We start from the raw sequence: 21,900 nt of genomic DNA, 5'->3' as shown, positions 1-21,900 counted from the left end.
ACGTATAGTATAAAATAACAAAGATGACTCAACAGTGCACCCTGAAATACAAGGGGAAATGAGGTGAATCCTACCACTGCCCCAGCCTACTCTCTAGAGAGAGTTTCTGAGCTACAGTGCGGAGAGGAAGAGCCCAGTGGGAGTCCAGAAGTCTGAGGAGGCAGGGCAGGTGGTCTGGGGAAGTAAAGCTATCTGGCTGTATTGCACAGGGCAGAGTGCTAAACAGAAGTGCACAGTGAGGACTTCCTGAGATTGGCAGTGAGTTCCCATGAGTTCCTCAGATGAGTACCAATGAATGCATCATGAGAGAAAACTACTGAGGTCAGGAAAAAATCATCCCCACTTAGAAGGAATGATTTCCAAAGCTCAAATAGAGCAAATAACAGTTTCTATTCCCAATGTCAGAATAATAATTTTAGAATACTTGATGATGCCTGTCAAATAGAGTATTAGAAAGATTTTTACCTCAGAAATGGGGTCAAATAAGCTCTGGAGAATTCTGACCCCACCTAACAAAATGTAAAGGAAGAAAGGGAAAGGATTAAGCTGATTCCTAGTAACTTATCTGAAGTCCTGGAAAATGACCTCAAATATGTAAAGAAAAACAGAAATATTCAGCATATTATAGAGGTAAAATTCACAACATCTGGCATCTAAGTTAAAACTATTAAATATGCAAAGGAGCAAGAATATTAGACATGATGAAAAATTACAACCAACAAAATCTGACCCAGAAAATACATAGATAATTGGTAGACAAGAACATTAAAGCAGTTATTATAACTGCATTTAACATCAAGAATCTAAAAGAAAAAATGCTCATGTTAGAGAATTAGAGGATATTTTAAAACACCAAATTTCTATGTGTAAATACTAGAGTCTGAAATCAAAAGCATATGAAATAAGATTAATAGTACATTAAACATTGTAGAAGAAAATATTAATAACTTTAAAATAACAACAGAGACTTTCCAAAAATTAATATAGGAAGGGAAAAAAAGCTAACAGAGAATGATTGGAACATCTAAGAACAGTGGATGGAGTAAGGTCAAATGCCTAACATTTGAAATTGGAGTCCCAAAGAATTGTGGGGCAGAAACATTATCTGAAGAGCTAATGGCTAGAACAATTTCAAATTTTATAAAAAGTAAATACAAATTTTTCAGCAAAACCCAAATTCAAGAATAATGAAGAAAATTACAACAAGGTATATTGTATCCAAATTGCTTTAAACAAGTGATAAAATCTTCTGGGAGGACTGGGTACTGACACACTTTACACACAGAGGCACACAATCAGGAGAACAGACTTTTGATCTGAAATAACTAAGCTAAAGATAATGACTCAAATTTTGTTTAAGGTACTAAATAAAAAACTGTCAATTTAAAACTCTATACCAAGCAAAACTTTATTTAAATATGAATGAGAAATAAGGACTTTCTGAAACATGCAGTATGTGAAGTCAATCATCCCTAGCAGACGTGCATTGTAAGAAATGCTAAAGGCCCTGGCCGGTTGGCTCAGTGGTAGAGCGTCGGCCTGGCGTGCAGAAGTCCAGGGTTCAATTCCCGGCCAGGGCACACAGGAGAAGTGCCCATCTGCTTCTCCACCCCTCCCCCTCTCCTTCCTCTCTGTCTCTCTCTTCCCCTCCCGCAGCAAGGCTCCATTGGAGCAAAGATGGCCCGGGCACTGGGGATGGCTCCTTGGCCTCTGCCCCAGGCGCCAGAGTGGCTCTGGTCGCAATAGAGCGATGCCCCGGAGGGGCAAAGCATCGCCCCCTGGTGGGCGTGCCGGGTGGATCCCGGTCGGGTGCATGTGGGAATCTGTCTATCACTCCCCGTTTCCGGCTTCAGAAAAATACAGAAAAAAAAAAAAAAAGAAATGCTAAAGAAAATCTGGACACACAATGTGAAGAGCTAGTATGTGAACATTTAGAAAAGCCTTATTCCTTTATTAATTAAGTCATTTTGAAAGTTAATGTCAGTTTAAAAGAATAAAACAACAAAACCATATGTTGTGAGGTTGTGGCAAGCAAACATTGCCACTCCCCCCTTCCAAAAATGTCAACACTTTAAACCCAGTAACCTAGGAATCCATTACGTTGCATGGCAAAAGGGCCTTTGCAATATAATATCATCATAGACACTTAAATAGAAGAGTATGCTATATTATCCATGTAAGAATAGTCGCATGAGCCCTTAAAAACAGTTACAGGTGGAAGAAGCAGCAAAAGAAGCTGCAGCAAAAGAGGATGTCAGAAATAGCCCAAATATGAGAAAGACAGAAAAAACTGTTGCTGGCACCGGAGAAAGAGGCCAGGAAAGAGGCCTCCAGAGCTAAGTGCAGCTGCCTCCAAGTGACATCCAAACAAAAAACAGGACCTCAGTCCTACAGCAGAAAGACGATGAATTCTGCCAACGACCTGAATGATACTAGGAGAACTTCCTTACCAAAGCCTGAAATAAAGAGCCCAATTTTGCTGACACCCTGATTTCAAAATATTATTACAATACTCTGAGCAAATCCTAGCTGAGCCTACTTGGATTTTGAACCTACAGACACAGCAAAATATACATTTTTGTTGTTTTAATCCACCAAATTTGTTGTAATTTGTTACCAAAGAAATAGAAAATTTATACAGGGTTTATAATCTATGTAGATATAAAATGTATAATAACAGCAGCACACAGGCTGGGAGATGGTATTGTTATTCAACATGTGAAAGGGTAGAACATCATTTGGAGGAAGATTATAAAGGTCAACTACTAAAATAGCATAACAATGAATTATAGTTAATGAGCCAAGACAGAAAAGTAATTGATTTAATAAAAAGTTATGCCAAAAATCTGAAGGAAGAAATAGAAGAAAAAGGGAACAAAGAACGTATAAGACAAAAAGAAAACAAACAGTAAGATTTAAATTGACTAAATCAATAAAATATTTAATGTAAATTGTGTAAACATTTCAATAAAAAGGCAGGGACTGTCAGAATTTATTGAAAGTGAAAATATTACTATACTGCTCACAAAAATTAGGGGATTATGGAATAAGCAGATACTCCAGTACTTTCAGCCTTCTGAGGTGCATTTTCACCACTGAAATAAAGGTTGGTTTGGTATCTCATTTGCATAATCAAACAACTTTTCTTCACTTGTCATTTCCTTTTCTGATGTTCTTGTTTAATTAAAAAAAGAAATCAAATGCTTTTTCTATCACTTCATATTCATTTTGAAATATCCTCTAATTTTTGTGAGCAGTATATATACTGTCTCCAAGAAACAATTAAGATAAAATTGAGAGGAAGAATAACATCATGCAAACACTAAGAGAGAGCTAGATTAGCCATAACACAGTCAGTGTGGGTTTCATAGCAAAGAATTAGCAAGAATAAATTGGATCATTTTCTAATGGTAAAGAAGTCAATTCACTGACCTGTGGTGGCGCAGTGGATAAAGCGTTGACCTGGAACTCTGAGGTCACCAGTTCAAAACCCTGGGCTTGCCTGGTCAAGGCATGTATGGGAGTTGATGCTTCCTGCTCCTCCCCCCTTTCTCTCTCTCTCTCTCTCTCTCTCTCTCTCTCTCTCTCTCATTCTAACTCTCTCTCCTCTCTAAAAATGAATAAATAAATAAAAATTTTAAAAAATCTTAAAAAAAAGAAGTCAATTCATCAAAAGGACACAACAATTCTAAACTTTTATGCATATAATAGAGCTTCTAAACTCAGGAAGCAAAAACTAATAGAATTGCAAATAAAAAATATAATTTACTATAACATCTAATTTAATTCAATATAAAATAATATATAATCTAGAATTTTATTTGAGATTAAGCAGCCCTCTGTCAATAACTAATAGAAGTACACAAGAGGTTAAAAAGAACAGAGAAAGTTGATCAATATTATCATTCAACCTTAGCTGAATTAATTAATGATTACCAAAACTTCAACCAAACCAGTAGATTCACATTCTGTTTTAGTGTTCAGGAAATATATTTCAAAAGCTCTAAATCAAGAAAGTAAGTTTTCTAATCTCATTAAAACCAAACTAAAAATTATGACAGAATAAGATTTGGGGAAATATACATATATTTGGAAACTAACTCATAAACTAAATTAAAAAATCAAAAAAGCCTGACCAGGCAGTGGTGCAGTGGATATATAGCATCAGACTGGGATGCAGAGGACTCAGGTTTGAAATTCAGAGGTCACCAGCTTTAGCGCAGGTTAATCTGGCTTGAAAGTGGGCTCACCAGCTTGAGAATGCGGTGGCTACATTGAGCGTGGGATCATAGACATGACCCCATGGTCTCTGACTTGAGCCCAAAGGTCACTGGCTTGAAGCCCAAGGTTGCTAGTTTAAGCCCAAGGTTGCTGGCTTGATCAAGGGGTCATTTGCTCTGTTGTAGCCCCTTAGTCAAGGCACATATGAGCAAGCAATCAATGAACAACTAATGTGCTGCAATGAAGAATTGATTATTCTCATCTCTTTCTCTTCCTGTCTGTCCATATCTGTCCCACTCTCTGACTCTCTCTCACTCTGTCACAAAAAAAAAAATCAAAAGAGAAATTAAAAAGTATTTTAAAATGAATGGCAAAGTATATAACATATCAAAAGTCATGAAAAGGCCTGACCAGGTGGTGGCACAGTGGATAGAGTGTTGGACTGGGATGCTGAGGACCCAGGTTTGAGACCCCTAGGTTACCAGCTTGAGCGCGGGCTCATCTGGTTTGAGCAAAGGCTCACCAGCTTGGACCCAAGGTCGCTGGCTCAAGCAAGGGGTTACTAGGTCTGCTGAATGCCCATGGTCAAGGCACATATGAGAAAGCAATCAATGAACAACTAAGGTGTCACAATGCACAATGAAAAACTGATGATGCTTCTCATCTCTCCATTCCTGTCTGTCTGTCCCTCCCTCTGACTTTCTCTCTGTCTCCGTAAAAAAAAAAAGTCATGAAATGAAATGAAGCAGTATATATACAGAATTCTTGAGCATTAAAATGTATGCATTAGAAGAGAAGGTTTCAAATCAGTATTTCCAGGTTTAACTTAAAGAAAATATAAAAAGAGGATCAAATTCAACCCAAAATAAGCAAGAAAAAATAAAATAATAAAGATTAGAAATTGGTAAAATTGAAGACAAGGATAACAAACAGGAACAACCAATGAAACAAAATCCATTTCTTTGAGAGACTAATATATGTAATAAAACTCTACCATACCCATCAAAAAAAAGGGAATGAGGGACAGGGAGAGAGTGGAAAGGCAACAGAGCCCGAGAGAGACAAAGACAGAAAGAACAGAAATTATCAATATTGGAAATGAGAAAGTCAACATGACCACAGATGCTAAACTTGTTAACAGGATAATAAAGAGTAATTGTGAGCAATTTTATGCCAATAATGCCAGCAGTTGGGATAAAATGGATAAATTCCTTTAAAGATAAAAATCTCCAAATTTGTCTTAAAAAGAAATAAATAACTTGAATAACTTGAATTGGTAAATTCAAAATTCACTTTTTTTAAGCATGAGAGAGGTGTGTGTGTTGGGGGGGGACAGGTACCAACAGACAGGAATGGAGAGAGATGAGAAGCATGAATTCTGTTGTTGTAGCACTTTAGCAGTTCACTGATTGCTTTTTCATATGTGCCTTTACTGGAGCGAAGGGGGGGGGCTTGACCTTGGGCTCAAGCCAGTGACCATGGAGTCATGTCTATGATCCCATCCTCAAGCCAGTGACCCAGACCTCAGAGTGGTGAGCTCACACTCAAGCTGGCAACCTCAGGTTTTCGAACTTCCCAGGTCGACACTCTATCTACTGCGCCACCACCTGGTCGGGTCAAAATTCATTTTTGATAAATATCTTCATAATCTAGAAAAAGCTTTCTTTCTCCATCTGATAAAGGACAGTTTCAAAAACCCTATAGCTAATAATATATATGATACTAAAAAAAATAATATTTTCCCCCAAATTAGAATCAAAGCAAGGATGATCAATTATATTACTTCTTTAAACACTATACTAGAGCTCCTACCCAGTTCAAAAGGTAAAGGGAAAAAATGGCATCTAGTTTGGAAAAAAAAGTAAAACTGTCTTTATTCACTGGTGGCATGGATATCAATGTAGAGATACCTGTGCAACCCAACAACATAAGCTACTATACCTACAATTTTAATTTAGTAATATTTTAGAATAACATATGAATGCAGTAAGTCTCCATTCAATATCATTGATAGGTTCTGCAACTTTAAATGACACAATATGATGTATATAGCAAAACCAATTTTACCATAGGCTATTTGATATAAACAAGAGTTAAGTTTATAGTTCATCAATGATATAAAACAATGACTTTGAAATAAACATTATTCAAGGACCTGCTGTATACAAAAGTTCTGTGTAGAAATAGTCACAAAGAATTAAAATTGAAAATTAAAAAAAAAACGTGGTTTATAATATCAAAACATACAAAATATTTAGAGACAAAGCTGACAAAAGATTTCTTATAGCTATAAACAAAACTCTTCCAAAAACTACTGAGCGAAATGAAAGAAGACTTAAATATATGGAGATGTATATTGTAATCATGGAACAGAAGGATGAAAATGTTAAGAAGCCAATTTTTGTCTGTTATCTATAACATCAAAATATCTAATCAAAATTATGATTGTATATGTGCACTTGTGTGCATATAAAAACTGATAGGTTGACTAGAAAATTAATATAAAAAAGAAAAGAACATAGATACTATATTTTGAATCTACTTTTAAAAAGTACGAAATGGGAGGACTTACAAAATATTTTTTCAATTTTAATACAGCTATTGCAAATAAAAGCATTTGGGGATTTGTGCAGACAGACAAATAGATCAATGTAAGAGAAGTGAGTTCCTCAGACATTTATTATAAAAAAATTTTGAATCATGAAAAAGTACATTAAATAATAAAGTATATAGTCTTTGTAACCAATGACATCAAGAAACAAAAAGAAATTTTCATATAATAAAAATTAACTCATGCATTCCACCTATGCAAAATTTAAATCAAAATTTGCTCATAAATATAAAACCCCAAATTATAAAACTTCTAGAAGAAAACATTGCGGAAATCTAACTGTATTTAAGTTAGACAATGACTTCTTAGACTTGATACAAAAAGTACAATTAAAAAAAAAACACAACTGGGCCCTGGCCGGTTGGCTCAGTGGTAGAGCGTCGGCCTGGCGTGGGGGGGACCCGGGTTCGATTCCCGGCCAGGGCACACAGGAGAAGCGCTCACCTGCTTCTCCACCCCCACCCCCTCCTTCCTCTCTGTCTCTCTCTTCCCCTCCCGCAGCCAAGGCTCCATTGGAGCAAAGATGGCCCGGGCGCTGGGGATGGCTCCTTGGCCTCTGCCCCAGGCACTAGAGTAGCTCTGGTCGCGGCAGAGCAACACCCCGGAGGGGCAGAGCATCGCCCCCTGGTGGGCGTGCCGGGTGGATCCCGGTCGGGCGCATGTGGGAGTCTGTCTGACTGTCTCTCCCGGTTTCCAGCTTCAGAAAAAAAAACAAAAAACAAAACAAAAACAAAAACACAACTGAACTTCATCAAAGTAACTTGTGCTGCCTAAAAGGCAGTGTTAAGAAAACAAAAAAGTCAAGCCACAGATTAAGTGAAAATATTTCTGAATGACATATCTGATAAAAAATTGTATAAATAAAGAATTCTGAAATTTCAACAGTAAGAAAGCAACCCATTAAAATAAATGAAAGGTTTTAAAAGGTATTTTACAAAAATAAAAATAAAATAAGGTTGAGTGGTAAGCAACCTGCTGCTCAACATCCCTAGTCATTGCACAAATGCAAATTAAATTGTCTTTATGAAACCATTGTACAGTTAGAATGCCTAAACATAAAAGATCTGACCCTGATATTTCGATGAGGATGTGGAGACGCTGGCATACCCACACACTGATTCTGGGAATGAAAAATGGTACAACTACTTTGGAAAACAAACTGACAGTTTTTTGTTCTTTAATTTTATTTACAAAGATACTTAATTTAGCAGAGTTAGTGGTGGGGAAAATATGGAAAAATATTGATGACTTATTAGTAAAAAAAATATGTAAGTAACAGAAAAATTTGCAGTGTTTTATTCTTTTTAAGCTAAACATATACCTACTACATGATGTAGCCATACCTCTCTTTGGCATTTACCCAAGAGACATAAAAGTACATGTTCATACAAAGACATACAAATGTTTAAGGCAGTTTTATTATAAGCCAAAAACTTGATATTCACCCAGATTGTCATGGGGTGAATGGATAGCAAATTGTGAAATATTCCTAAAATTGAGTATTACTAAGCTAAAAAAGAATGTAGTATTATTGTATGAAACAACACTGACTAATCTTGAAATAACTTAATTGAGTTTGAAAGAATGCACTGAAATGTGAGTGTATACTACATAATTAATTTTATATAAATTCTGGAAATTTGTTGGTAATAGATATATTCACCATTTTTAAATTTCAATTCTGGTGACTGTTTCACAGATTATAAATATATTCCACTATACATATTCTATTTAAATATGCAATTAATTATATATTGTACACAATTCAACAGAACTGTTAAAATGCATGCAAAATAACTGAAATTAGATTAGAAGATTGGTAATAAAAGCTGAGAAATATCCTCAAACAATAATTAAACTATTTGGATTATTTAACCTCAATAGAAAAAAGTTAAGTAGTAATAATTATCAAATAAAATACCCTATGCAACTGGGGTAATGAGACATTTGTAAAATATAATTAAAAACTGAAGAAATCATTCTAAAAGTTATTGACTTATTTCTGTATATAAAACTCAAATATATTCCTTGAAGCAAGAAAATATTACTTCTGTTCTTAAAGCACTAATGAACTAGTCTATGAGATAATTTCACACATAAATGAGTAATTTCAAGTCCATGTGGAAGTTATACTGACAGATTGCGTAGATGAAGTAGTATTATAGCTCAGCTGGAAAAGTCCTAAATATCTTGACTTTCACCAAAGACAAAGATTTTGGAATTTATTATAGACCAGAAACTGCCTTAGCTATCCTCAAAGTAACTTTCTGCATTGATAATTTATGTCTTGAACTCACAAATTGGGAAGCCTACTGTGATTCCCAAAGGGCCTCTCTCCTTGATAGTGTCTTTGAGATTTCTCACTCAGATTTTGGTGGTTTAAACTGAAGACATAGTAAGCAAAGAAAACAAAACAAAAACTCATAGGCAGTATGATGATTACCAGAGGGACAGCAGGGTGGGAAGTGTAGAACAGGATACAGGGGCAATAAATGGTGATGTAAGGAGTTTTCATTAGGGATGGTGAACACACAATACAATATACAGGTGATGTATTATAAAATTGTGCACCTGAAACCTATATAATTTTATTAATTAATGTGACCCCAATAAATTCAATAGAGATGATAGATGATAGATAGATAATAGATAGATAGATAGATAGATGATAGATAGATAAACTAAAGGCACAGCACCACCCTTGAGTGTGAGTAGGGCCCTGGAGGGATCTTGCACCCACCTTATGCTTTTCTAAAGCCTTTCATAGAGGACATTATGTTCCTTTGAATGTACTTATGAAATTCTAAGTAAAAGGGAAATATACATTGAAGAAAATATAAGAAAAAATAAGTAGGAAACTCTATTAAATGTTCACACAAATTATTTATCTTGAGGAGAAAGGCAAAAAGATGTACATAAATATTTTTAGGAGATCTATCTAGCTGTCGAATTTTCTTTTACTGAAAATTTCTAAATTATTGGTTGGATAAGAGTTCCAGAGAAAAAATATATTTTAGTTTTCTGTATTCTCAGACTGCTAATCTTTGAAATTTAATGGTGTCATTAGGGAGAAAAACACTTAACAGAATGTTAAAATATTGTTTTTGAAAAATGTTTGTTTATTGACAATTCAGTCAATTACATATTATATATGATTGTTATCAATTAAAAATCCTCTCATATTTTGAAGTCTTTAAACTGACAACATATATTTCTGCATGATTGTCAATTACAATATTTATTGATATACAAGAAGCTACTTCACTTTATATTCACATATAGCTTGTACATTATATAACATTGCATAACATGTTTTAAAAAAGTCTGACCTTACGTTTTTTATAAAAACAAAACTATTTTTTTCTAGTGTCTGAAATAGCTAGAAATAGCTAGGAATACAAAATCCTTGCCTGAGGGTCATTGCATTAACAAAGTGTACTGTGCAATCAGACACCGATTTGCACAAATATCTTTGGCCACTGTAATCACTGTTGATTCTAATGCTCAAAGGAAGATTAAAGGCACAATTGCTTTAAAATTATACAACTAAGTGCTTTCATTTACTCTTAGTTGTTGCTGCCTCCATTATCCCAATTTGATTTGGTAGGTAGTAGATCATTTTCCATAAATTTACAAAAGATTCAGAAAATAATGCATCATTAAACCTTAAAAACATTTTATAAAAATAACTCTATTGGCTATATTTTAAATTTAGAAGTTATTTCCAGGCCTTTCATCAGTCTGAACATATTCTGAATGGCTTTGGAGAACATTCTATTTTACTAAAAAGGCTAGGAGTCTGATGGGGGGAGGGTGGGCATAGGCTAAAGCAGGAGAAATAATTTGATCCTCTGTTTAAAGAATATACCCATGATTTGTGTATAAGCAAATGTGTATGTAATATAATCTAGTAAAAATGCCCTAGAATTTATTGAAGAGATGGCTAGTCAGTTGAGCAAATATATAATAATGCTATAATAAGTTCTAAAAAAAAAATAAAGGTTGGAAAGTTCATCTTAAATCCAAGAAAGATCATGCATAAACACATTTAAAAAGTGGAATATAGCCCTGGCCGGTTGGCTCAGTGGTAGAGCGTCGGCCTGGCATGCAAGGGGTCCCGGGTTCGATTCCCGGCCAGGGCACACAGGAGAAGCGCCCATCTGCTTCTCCACCCCTCCCCCTCTCCTAACTCTTTGTCTCTCTCTTCCCCTCCTGCAGGAGGCTCCATTGGAGCAAAGATGGCCCAGGCACTGGGGATGGCTCCTTGGCCTCTGCCCAGGCTCTAGAGTGGCTCTGGTCGTGATAGAGCAATGCCCCGGAGGGGCAGAGCATCACCCCCTGGTGGGCAGAGCGTCGCCCCCTGGTGGCATACCGGGTGGATCCCGGTCGGATGCATGTGGGAGTCTGTCTAACTGTCTCTCCCCATTTCCAGCTTCGGAAAAATACAAAAAAAAAAAAAAAAAGTGGAAAATATTTGATAACTATCAAGAGTACATCACTATTTTTTAGATGAGGGAAATTAAGTGATTAGAAATATAATATTGAAGTCATGTGGCAAGATTTCTCTCAAATTATCAACCAGATGTTCCTGTAAATTTACCCACATTCTCACCCACTTTTGACTCATTTCCTCCATCTTCAGCAAAAAACAACAAACAAAAAAACTCCTCCTTACGCTCAAAGTGATTCTTCCATACAAGTATACTAAACTCTACACACAGTCTCTAGTCCTTAATTCGCTTTGCAATGTTTCCCACTTAATAGTCAATTCCAACAAGCTGAGGCAATAGGTTGGTTACCTTCACCACTTTCATTTTTCAATGAATTTCTATGTACATTTATTTTCCAAGTCATTATAGTCTGAATTTATCCTGGCAGCAAAATGATACTGTTCACCCTAATGTCTCTTGTAATCTCATCATTGCTCCATTCAGCAGGTTTATTTACTGATCACTTCTGCCTGCATTCACAGCACTGGAAGCCTAGAATCCACACTAGCAGTCTTCAAATTACCCTCGGCTGCTCTCACCTCTGAGACACACATGTCACATAGAGCAGTGGTCTCCAACCTTTTTTGGGCCACAGACTGGTTTAATGTAAAAAAATATTTTCACGGACTGGCCTTTAGGGTGGGACGGATAAATGCACAAAATAAAATTATGCAACTGGCGTAAAAACTGTGGTATTTTTAAATATAATTGTCGAACTTATGATATTTATTGGGCTAAGTTAAAGGAGGAATGAGCATGTCCTCATTATTCAGGCTGTATTTAAATTTGTTATTCTGACACGTTTCATGTCTGACATCAATATGTAATATGATAGGTTCAGGCTCGCTACCAATCATGAACCTATGACAATAAAAATAAACATGAATCCACTGTGTACTCATAGGCAGCTTTATTAGAAGTGTCCTCTTAACATCATACCAACAACATAACATGAGTAACATCTTCTCTGCCTCCAAACAATTTCCAGTCACTATGGTATCGTTTAAACATGCCTTAAAAATAAGATACAACACAAAAACAAATATAAAGTGCATAAAAAATACAACTCACCATTGTTATGAATATTGTAAATTAAGGGTTATTTATTATAATTTTTATATAGAATGAGAGATAGTAGCCTATCTCTCAACAACCACAACGCTAAATCAGTGGGAGCCCTGAGCTTGTTTCTCTGCAACAAGACAGTCCCATCTAGGGGTAATGGGAGACAATGACACCTGAAGTGTGTTGCTTATGTCCAGTCTATTCCGTAATTTTGTTTTGGTTGCTGTCACTGCAGAAAATCCCACTTCACACAAATAAGATGTTGGAAATGACAACAGGGTTTTTAGTGCTTTTGTGGCGATCTCGGGGTATTCTGCCATGACTTTAATCCAGAACACTGGCAGAGTTGTAGTCTCGAACATATTTTTAAGGCTGCCATCATTTGCGATCTCCAGTAGTTGATCCTCTTCTTGCATAGACACGCTGGTTTCATCTGGTTTGTTGACAAATGGATCGCGGATCCATTCCTTGGCAATTCATGGGTATTTTGTGGTTGGGAAGTAGCGTTCAAACTCTTTTAAAAGCAAATACAGGTGATCTTTCACCAGCTGGGACAATGATGGCTTGGGCTCAGTCTCTTCCAAAATTCCCTCGAATGTTTGAAACATATCAAATATACCCCTGTTTACACGTCGTCCCCACAAATCCAGTTTGGTTTTAAATGCAGCTACTTTATCTGCCAACTTGAAGACAGTTGTCATTTTCCCCTGAAGTGACCGATTGAGTTCATTGAGGAGGTTAAATATGTCGCACAAGTAAGCGAGTTTTGTGACCCATTCCTCGTCACTGAAATGTGCTGCTAGCAGCGGCTCTCATAATTCAAACACTCTGGCCAGGGACCTCCCTCAAGGTAAACATCTTATTTCTGTGTATAAGAGAAGGTGTCTGTGCTCCGCGTTCATTTCCTCACAAAGCTGCTCGAACATGCGCGAGTGAAGGGCGTGTGCTTTGATGTGGTTAATAACTTTAACAACATCCTTCAATACGCTGTTAGGTTCTGGTGGTATATTTCGGCTAGCCAGCATTTCCCTGTGAATGACACAATGCGCAGACTCTCATTCAGATGCAACCTCCTTAATCCGAGTGGTTAAACCAGACATCCTTTTGGTCATGGCAGCAGCTCCATCTGTGCATATGCCGACACAAAAAGACCATTTCAGTTTTCCTGATATATAGTCATCCAGTGATTTAAATAGTTCTGCGACTGTAGTTTTGGTTGACAATGATAGTGCACATAATATATCCTCATGCATATCCTCCTGATAAAGATAACACACGTAAACAAGTAGCAATTCCTTGTTGTCAATATCTGTAGTTTTGTCAACCTGGAGAGCGTACCATGGTGATTTATTAATCCTTTTCAACAATTGTGATTCAATGTCCTCTGCTATTTCCTCCATGTGCTGTGTGACGGTGGTAGCTGAAAGAGGCATCTGTGCTATCTTTTTAACCACATTCCTAGAAGTTCACAACAAATGTCTTTAGTGGCTGGAAGGATCAATTCTTCACCAATGGCGAATGGCTTCTTAGCCTTAGCAATACAATTAGCCACCAAGTATGATGCTCTCAGTGCACTCACATTTATTGATGTAGTGGCCACCAGTAATTGCTTGTCTTTTAAAGTAGAGTGCTTGGTCTCCAAGTGGCAAAGCAGTTTTGAAGGCTTCATTGCCTCATTACTTAGCCGGTTGCCACATATTATGCAGAGCGGCCTTGGTGCGCAAGAATCACCAGTTGCGATAAATCCATACTTCAAGTAGGACTCCTGGTATTGTCTGTTAAATGAAGCCTTCTTTTTCTTCAAGATCGTAGGTTCTTCTGTCTCCTCACTGGTCCTTTTCCACATCTCAAAAAAACTTTCGATGGAATTTTGTTTTTCACTCATTTTGCGGGTTTAATTTTAGCGGCAACGTATCACGTGACCGAGACAAGCTTCAAGAGAGTCTTAGATGGATATAACAGAGGTAATCTGGTCATTTTTTTTTAAAATTCTTTTTCTCTAATTTTTTGTATTTTTCTGAAGCTGGAAACGGGGAGGCAGTCAGACAGACTCCCGCGTGCGCCCAACCGGGATCCACCCATCATGCCCACCAAGGGGCGATGCTCTGCTTATCTGGGGCGTCGCTCTGCCACAATCATAGCCATTCTAGTGCCTGAGGCAGAGGCCACAGAGCCATTCTCAGCGCCCGGGCAAACTTTGCTCCAATGGAGCCTTGGCTGTGGGAGGGGGGAGAGAGACAGAGAGGAAGGAGAGGGGGAGGGGTGGAGAAGCAGATGAGCGCTTCTCCTGTGTGCCCTGGCTGGGAATCAAACCCGGGACTCCTGCACGCCAGACTGATGCTCTACAACTGAGCCAACCGGCCAGGGCTGAATCTGGTCATTTTTTAAAAATAAAACATTGTTCAGACTTAAATGTAAATAAATGGAAATAATGTAAGTTATTTATTCTTTCTGTGCAGACCGGTACCAAATGGCCCATGGACCGGTACCGGTCCGCGGCCAGGGAGTTGGGGACCACTGACATAGAGGCTTTGTTTCAAATACTATCTGATTATACACTTTGCTCTTCCCTTCTTTGTCTTTTGGCACAGGCCCCAAGTCTCTCTTATTTGAACTCATTTTGTCCCTGCCTCTATCTTTCTGTCAAGTTCTTTTCTCTCGAGTTTCTCTGCTCCTCAATATCTATTCATCTTTGTCTCTTGATGATCATTCCTCCATGACCCAGCCCTATATACTTTCTAACTGCATCTCCATCTAATCCCTAAACCAACTAATACCAACATCACTTCCTCCCCAAAATATTAGATTTCAGTAACAGTTAAGTTTTTTGTTCTCTTTCAACATCTTACACTCTTTGCTCTTGCAGACCCTGTTCTGTCTGCAATATATATCCGGAGCTAACTTAGGTGCATTTTCTTATTATAACACAGTCTGAATATCTATAAAAAGTGCACTTACTATATGCTATTATATAAACTACACTATGGACAATAAGGGACTTTAGTAAATATTAAGTTATTGAGATAAAACTATAATTAGTGTCTCAAGGGAAATGATGCTCTAAATGGTTTGTCAGTATTTGGGGCATAACATAGTGTGAAAACATTGCCACCACTTCATATATACCTGTTCAATGAATATACAAATGCATTATAAATTAATGCAGTCAACGATCTTTTGCTGAATTTCCAATATCTTAATAAAGTGATTAAAAAAACATAGAAAAGTGGGATTTTATGATGTCTAATGCACACTCAGGATAGTGATTTTAGAAGTACTACTACATCAGACAGTGTTTCAACTGCTTAAGTAGGAAAAACCACTAGCAGTGCATTGGTCTGCTTTTCTGTGATATAAAATGATTTTAAATCTCAGGGTTTAAAAAATGTGCTTTCTTCTTATTGTGCTACATCTCTCTGCGCCTACAAGTCAACCTTGTGGCCCTGCTCCTAATGTCCTCACCAGGGGCCCAAAGTGAGAGAAGTTTCTTTTTGGATCATACTAGTTTCATGGCACAAGAGCAAGAGAAGAAACTTGAAATACTTCTTGAAGCTTCATTTCAACCTTAGTGTGTATATCAAGTCCGCTTACAGGCCATTGGCCAGAGCAAGCCACATCATCAGTTGTGTGGGGATGCACATTCCTCCCACTAGTAGTACCACACTTCACATAGCAATGAGCAGTGGTGTAGGAAGAGGGATAAATATTTGTGAAAAACTATACTAGGCATTGAGAAATATGGTAAGAAGGTCACAGAGGGTTTTACAAAGCAAAACAAAACAAAACAAAACAAAAATATACCATTTAGTATTGCTGGTACTACAGAGGAACTCAACAAGGCCATATTTCGACTATTTGTTAAAAAATAGAGTATATATGAGAAGAAATAGAATGTGAGAAAAAAACTTGCAAAAAGCAAACAATAGAAGAAAAAGCAGAGCTTCTACCAGAGCCAGGATTTCACCAGAAAGTAGTAACTGAGAAGACACAGGGGCAGAGGTGGATTTAAATGCGGGTACACCAGGCATGCACCCGGGCCCCAACTTCTGGAGGACCCGGAAAAACCCCAACTTTATACTTTTTCTAATGACACAAAGTTTGGTTTCATATGTGCAATTTGAACATTAATAGTACATAATATTTTTTATTTATTTAAAAATATGGTTAACATGTACTTTTTATTTTCCCTGTTTTTCTCTTTATTTTTAAGGGGCCCAATATTTTCTTTTTTTTTTTTTTTTCATTTTTCTGAAGCTGGAAACAGGGAGAAACAGTCAGACAGACTCCCGCATGCGCCCGACCGGGATCCACCCGGCACGCCCACCAGGGGCGACGCTCTGCCCACCAGGGGGCGATGCTCTGCCCATCCTGGGCGTCGCCATGTTGCAACCAGAGCCACTCTAGCGCCTGGGGCAGAGGCCACAGAGCCATCCCCAGCGCCCGGGCCATCTTTGCTCCAATGGAGCCTTGGCTGCGGGAGGGGAAGAGAGAGACAGAGAGGAAAGCGCGGCGGAGGGGTGGAGAAGCAAATGGGTGCTTCTCCTGTGTGCCCTGGCCGGGAATCGAACCCGGGTCCTCCGCACGCTAGGCCGACGCTCTACCGCTGAGCCAACCGGCCAGGGCAGGGCCCAATATTTTCTTCTGTGTCCACAGCCTCAATTCACCTCTGCACAGGGAACTGGAGCATTGGGTTGGAATTCACTGTACTTGAGGGAGAAGGGGAGAAACCAAAAGGTCCAGCATACAGTGCACATCATCACTTAAGGTAAAATCAGTTGCAATTCTAGTAACTCACTTTCTTATTGTTTTATTAATAGTTTAAAATATATGTATCAAATATTTTAAAATTATTATCTTAAGTAAATTTATTGGGGTGACATTGGTCAGTACAATTATGTAGGATTCAAGTGAACAATTCTATGATAAATCATTTATATATTGCATTATGAACCCACCACCCAAAGTCAAATCTGTTACAAAATGAGGGCTTTGTAAATATCAGCAATTATTATTAAACAGGCAACATATTTACTGTATTTAATTAAAAATTTTGTTTTTAATTATAACAACTATGTCTACTTAGATGTAGAATAAAATATACTAGATTGTTGTTTATGTTGTGAATCCTGACATTTTTCTCATTAAACATGTAACATAAAACAATACTGTCCCACTCTTAGTGGGAAAAAAAATCAGATGCAACTGAGAGAGGAGTTATAATATAAACTAGGAAGAAGGGCATAGAATAAGTCACACTGTATAACTGAAGAAAAAGAAGGTAATACAGATACAGGTATTGCTTTTGTATTGTACTGTTGCAGCCTCAACCTTCTCATGGAAACCTCTTCAAGAGATTTTATAACAAAGAAATGATACAAGGATTCGTTTAAAGAGAGGTCAAGATTTAAAAAGAGCCAGTTAGCAGGATGAGTCAATAAAACTGGAGTCAAGTAATTTTCTGCTAAAGTAAAGGCAGGATGCAAGGGAAAGCACAGGTGTCTGGGGGCTTCAGTCAATACAGGCCCACAGCAGGGTCCAACTGTATCACCCAGATGGAGAATAAATTGATGGTTGATTTTGTTAACACATTTTGAAGAGAAGAGGTTCCAAGGATACTAAGGCAGCAGAGTTTGTGAATATAAAGAGAAAATGTGACCAATTAGCACTGGAGATAAAGCACTGCATAAGAAAAGGAGGTCAGATTAGCTTCCATAGCTGAGTTTGCTGGAGGAAAGTGGGATGTGGAAGGAGGGTGATTGGTTTGGGGAGGGTCAGGGTGTTGCAGACAAAAAGGACATAACCAATATGTTTGATTGGAGTAACTCTAAAGAACAAATTTCAGTGTTTTTCTCCTGTGTACTTTTTTTTTTTTTTTTTGTATTTTTCTGAAGCTGGAAACAGGGAGGCAGTCAGACAGACTCCCGCATGCACCCGACCGGGATCCACCCGGTACGCCTACCAGGGGGTGATGCTCTGTCCATCCGGGGCATCGCTCTATTGTGACCAGAGCCACTCTAGCGCCTGAGGCAGAGGCCATGGAGCCATCCCCAGCGCCTGGGCCATCTTTGCTCCAATGGAGCCTTGGCTGTGGGAGGGGAAGAGAGAGACAGAGAGGAGGGAGAGGGGGAGGGGCGGAGAAGCAGATGGGCGCTTCTCCTGTGTGCCCTGGCCGGGAATCGAACCCGGGACTTCCACAAGCCAGGCCGATGCTCTACCACTGAGCAAACCGGCCAGGGCCTCTCCTGTGTACTTTAATAAAATAAATACAAACCTATAGAACTGAATAATTCCAGTTTGAACACAGCATAAAAGGCTTGATGATTCAAACTCTGTTAAATGAATGCATTCATACCTGACTCACCCTTCCTTAAAAATAAATGTAGTCATAAACATACAAACAGGTCATCTAGTATGAAAACAAATTAGAATGTAGTATAAATGTATTAAAATAGAGATTACAATAGCAGAATGGATATAAATGGTTAACATACTATACTGCTAGATGACATTTCCTTATTAATATCACACTGAAGTGAATGTTTTAGTGTAAAAAGGTGGCATAATTTTATATTTATATATAATAGGAAATATTTGTAAATCTTAAACTTAGCACTTTTTAAAGAACTTTACATATATTAACAAATAATATAAGCTCCATTTTTATAAGAGAATATTCAGTGCAAGTATTTGCCCATGATAAAATACACTTATACCTACCACCTTAAGTTATTTTGAAAACAAACACAGTAGACAATAATTAATAATTAACAACAATAATTAAGGCAATAATAAAAATAGCTACTGTAAGTTAGCTTTGGTTAGTACATACAATAAAAGGAGAAAGAGATTAGAGATATTTACAGTGACAGTTACAGACACAACTCCATATTTGAACCTGTCCTTCATGCACTAAACTCTTCCTGTTATATTGAAGGTCAAAACCATTACTAACTGTGGTGCTCTTAATAAAGAAAGAGTCTTGCCAGGCTGCACACCTAGAAAGACTCTGAAAAGCTAGATATTCTCTGAAGACCTGGCACCTTGGTTTCCCCTACAAGCATGTGCAGTTTCTACCAGCCTGCCTAGATTTTATGTCCAATATTTCATGGACTATTATATTATTCAAAAATTCCATTTAATTATAAATAAGGAAAGAAAAATAGCAGTGAGTTAACAATTTCTTTTTTGAGCATAACACTATGGTTAAACTACCTCCATTTCAGGAATAGGACAGATCAAATAACTCCATTTGATCTATGTTATATTCCTGGTATTCTCCAGCCTCTTCAAGAAACTGCAGCGATAACTCATGGGGGAAGAAGGGGAAGATATGGACGTAGACACAGTTAGTTTTCTCTGTCCCATTCCTAAATAATAGGACATAGATAACTTTAATTTTGTCTATTCAAAAATTATATTATCCTTATAGGATCCTGTGATTATAGGTACTGCTTACTTGGTATTTTAAAATAAAAGAAAAAAAATGCATTTATATAGTGTTACTACCACTATTACCATATGTCTGAAGCATAGGTGGCTTATTGATCAATGGTTAGAGAGGAGGAACTGGTCCATAAAAAGCTTCCTTTGCCAAGAAAAGTGGTTTTGATTTTGTCTTGAAGATAATGGGCAAGAAGTTAATGGGAAACACTGAAAATTCTAAGGGTTGAAAGGTCTGATTGAGAAGAGGTTGGAATTGTGGGATAGAGAGTAGAGAAAACAATTTATATCAATTCAAGGGAGAAAAACAACTGGAAAAGGCAGAGGTGTTATGGAAGGCAGGATGACAGAGACCAAAGTATATTTAAGATGTGAAAAAAGCCTGACGAGGTAGTGCAGTGGATAAAGTGTGGTATTGGGACGCAGAGTACCAGGTTCGAAACCCTGAGGTTGCTAGCTTGAACATGGGGTCATCTGGTTTGAGCAAGGCTCACCTGATTGAGCCCAAGGTTGCTGGCTTAAGCAAGAGGTCACTCGGTCTGCTGAATCCCCCCACACACACTCTGCCCCACCCCCCATCAAGGCACATATGAGGAAGCAATCAATGAACAACTAAGTTACAGCAACGAAGAATTGATGCTTCTCATCTCTCTCCCTTCCTGTCTGTCCCTATCTGTCCCACTCTCTGTCACAAAAAATAAAAAATAAATAAATAAGATATGAAAAAATACAATGGTCTTGTGTTGATAACAGATTAGATTACCAAAATGGGAACAAGTAGAATAACATTAATATATCTGTTGGTCTCAGAAAATGTCACATTAATGAGGGCAGGGTATATAATAAGAGAAACCAAGTTGGATGAAGGGGATAATATCATGATGCCAGAAACTTAGCTATTAATGTTCCATTAACACTTGAGAGAGTAACCTTATAGATTCAATTATTAAATTTGAGATAAGATGCAAATACTATGAAATATATTAGTTTAAGCAACAGTGACAAGTATTTTATGTAATATCAAAGTAAACCAAATAATAATACTTTGGTATGTTTCATTTGGAATTCTTTCAACAACTACAAAGTCAGCAAAGGCAGTTCTTCCCTCATATAACCTTTGAGAAAGAAAAAAACAATGCTAAATAAGTCATGGATCCTGCCCTGAGGTTATCATAAAATATTCCATATGCTATTACAGAGGTGGGAAGATTTCCTCCAAGCATAGAAGTTTATTAGAGAAATCTTAAGTGCTGATTTTACATGGTTGCCTTTTTAATAAACAGATTGTTAAAATGAAACACTAGAATATGTACAAATTATTCCCTGCTTACCATTAACAATAACGATGATATCACGGAAGTCAATTTCACCCCGAGCCTCAACTCTTCCTTCACATCTGTATATACCTTCATCACTTTTATTGATGTTGAGAATCTGCAGATTATTGTTGGCTAACATAGCGAACCGATCTGGAAGGTAAGCAAAGGGGAGGAAATGATATCAGCAATCAAAGGCAGAGTCCAGTGAGCTTTCAATTGCTGAGAGTTAAAGTATGGCACTTGTCTGACACTATCAAGCATCTCTTCAACAAAAAAATTCAAATTTGAAAGTAAAATGTAATTTTGAGACTTCAATTTTTCCACTCCACATTGCCTCGTCACACCTTTTCTCTAAAATATATTCAAGATTTTATTTCCACATAAAATGGTTAGGCTATTATTTTCCCCTTGGTACTTAGAATGCAGAAATGCTACACCAAAGAACAATGAGGGGAGGTCTGATACTGCAACTATGAAAACATTTTGACTGCAATTACTGTATAGAACAACTTGGGTATTGAAAAGGACTAGAAAATTGATTGAATATCCTTCCTCACACAATAATCAAAGTAATAATTTGCATACCCTGAGGAAGCAGCTAAATATATATATATATATATATATATATATATATATAATCAAGTCACATAAAGAACATATAAAATGCGTGTATCTTGAATTTATTTGAAGAATGTTTGTTCAAAATGTAAGACAATACATTTTAGGAATGAATAGTTTTGACTTCATTAAAATT

The 21,900-nt window shown here is 37.3% G+C and overlaps 1 protein-coding gene across 2 annotated transcripts in view; it reads right to left on the bottom strand.

Moving 5' to 3' along the window:
* The window catches only part of NCAM2 (neural cell adhesion molecule 2), a 577,130-nt gene that overhangs the window by 221,550 nt on the left and 333,680 nt on the right, over nucleotides 1-21,900 (bottom strand). For both annotated transcript variants that reach the window (XM_066259097.1, XM_066259098.1), the window contains exon 5: nucleotides 21,159-21,296. In XM_066259097.1, coding sequence (XP_066115194.1) covers nucleotides 21,159-21,296 — 138 coding nt within the window. The remainder of the gene's footprint in view (nucleotides 1-21,158; nucleotides 21,297-21,900) is intronic.

The sequence above is a fragment of the Saccopteryx bilineata genome, chromosome 2 (genome assembly GCF_036850765.1).
Source record: "Saccopteryx bilineata isolate mSacBil1 chromosome 2, mSacBil1_pri_phased_curated, whole genome shotgun sequence".
NCBI lineage: Eukaryota > Metazoa > Chordata > Mammalia > Chiroptera > Emballonuridae > Saccopteryx > Saccopteryx bilineata.
Note: the sequence above shows the minus strand (reverse complement) of the source record. Positions and strands in the feature narration are given on the sequence as shown.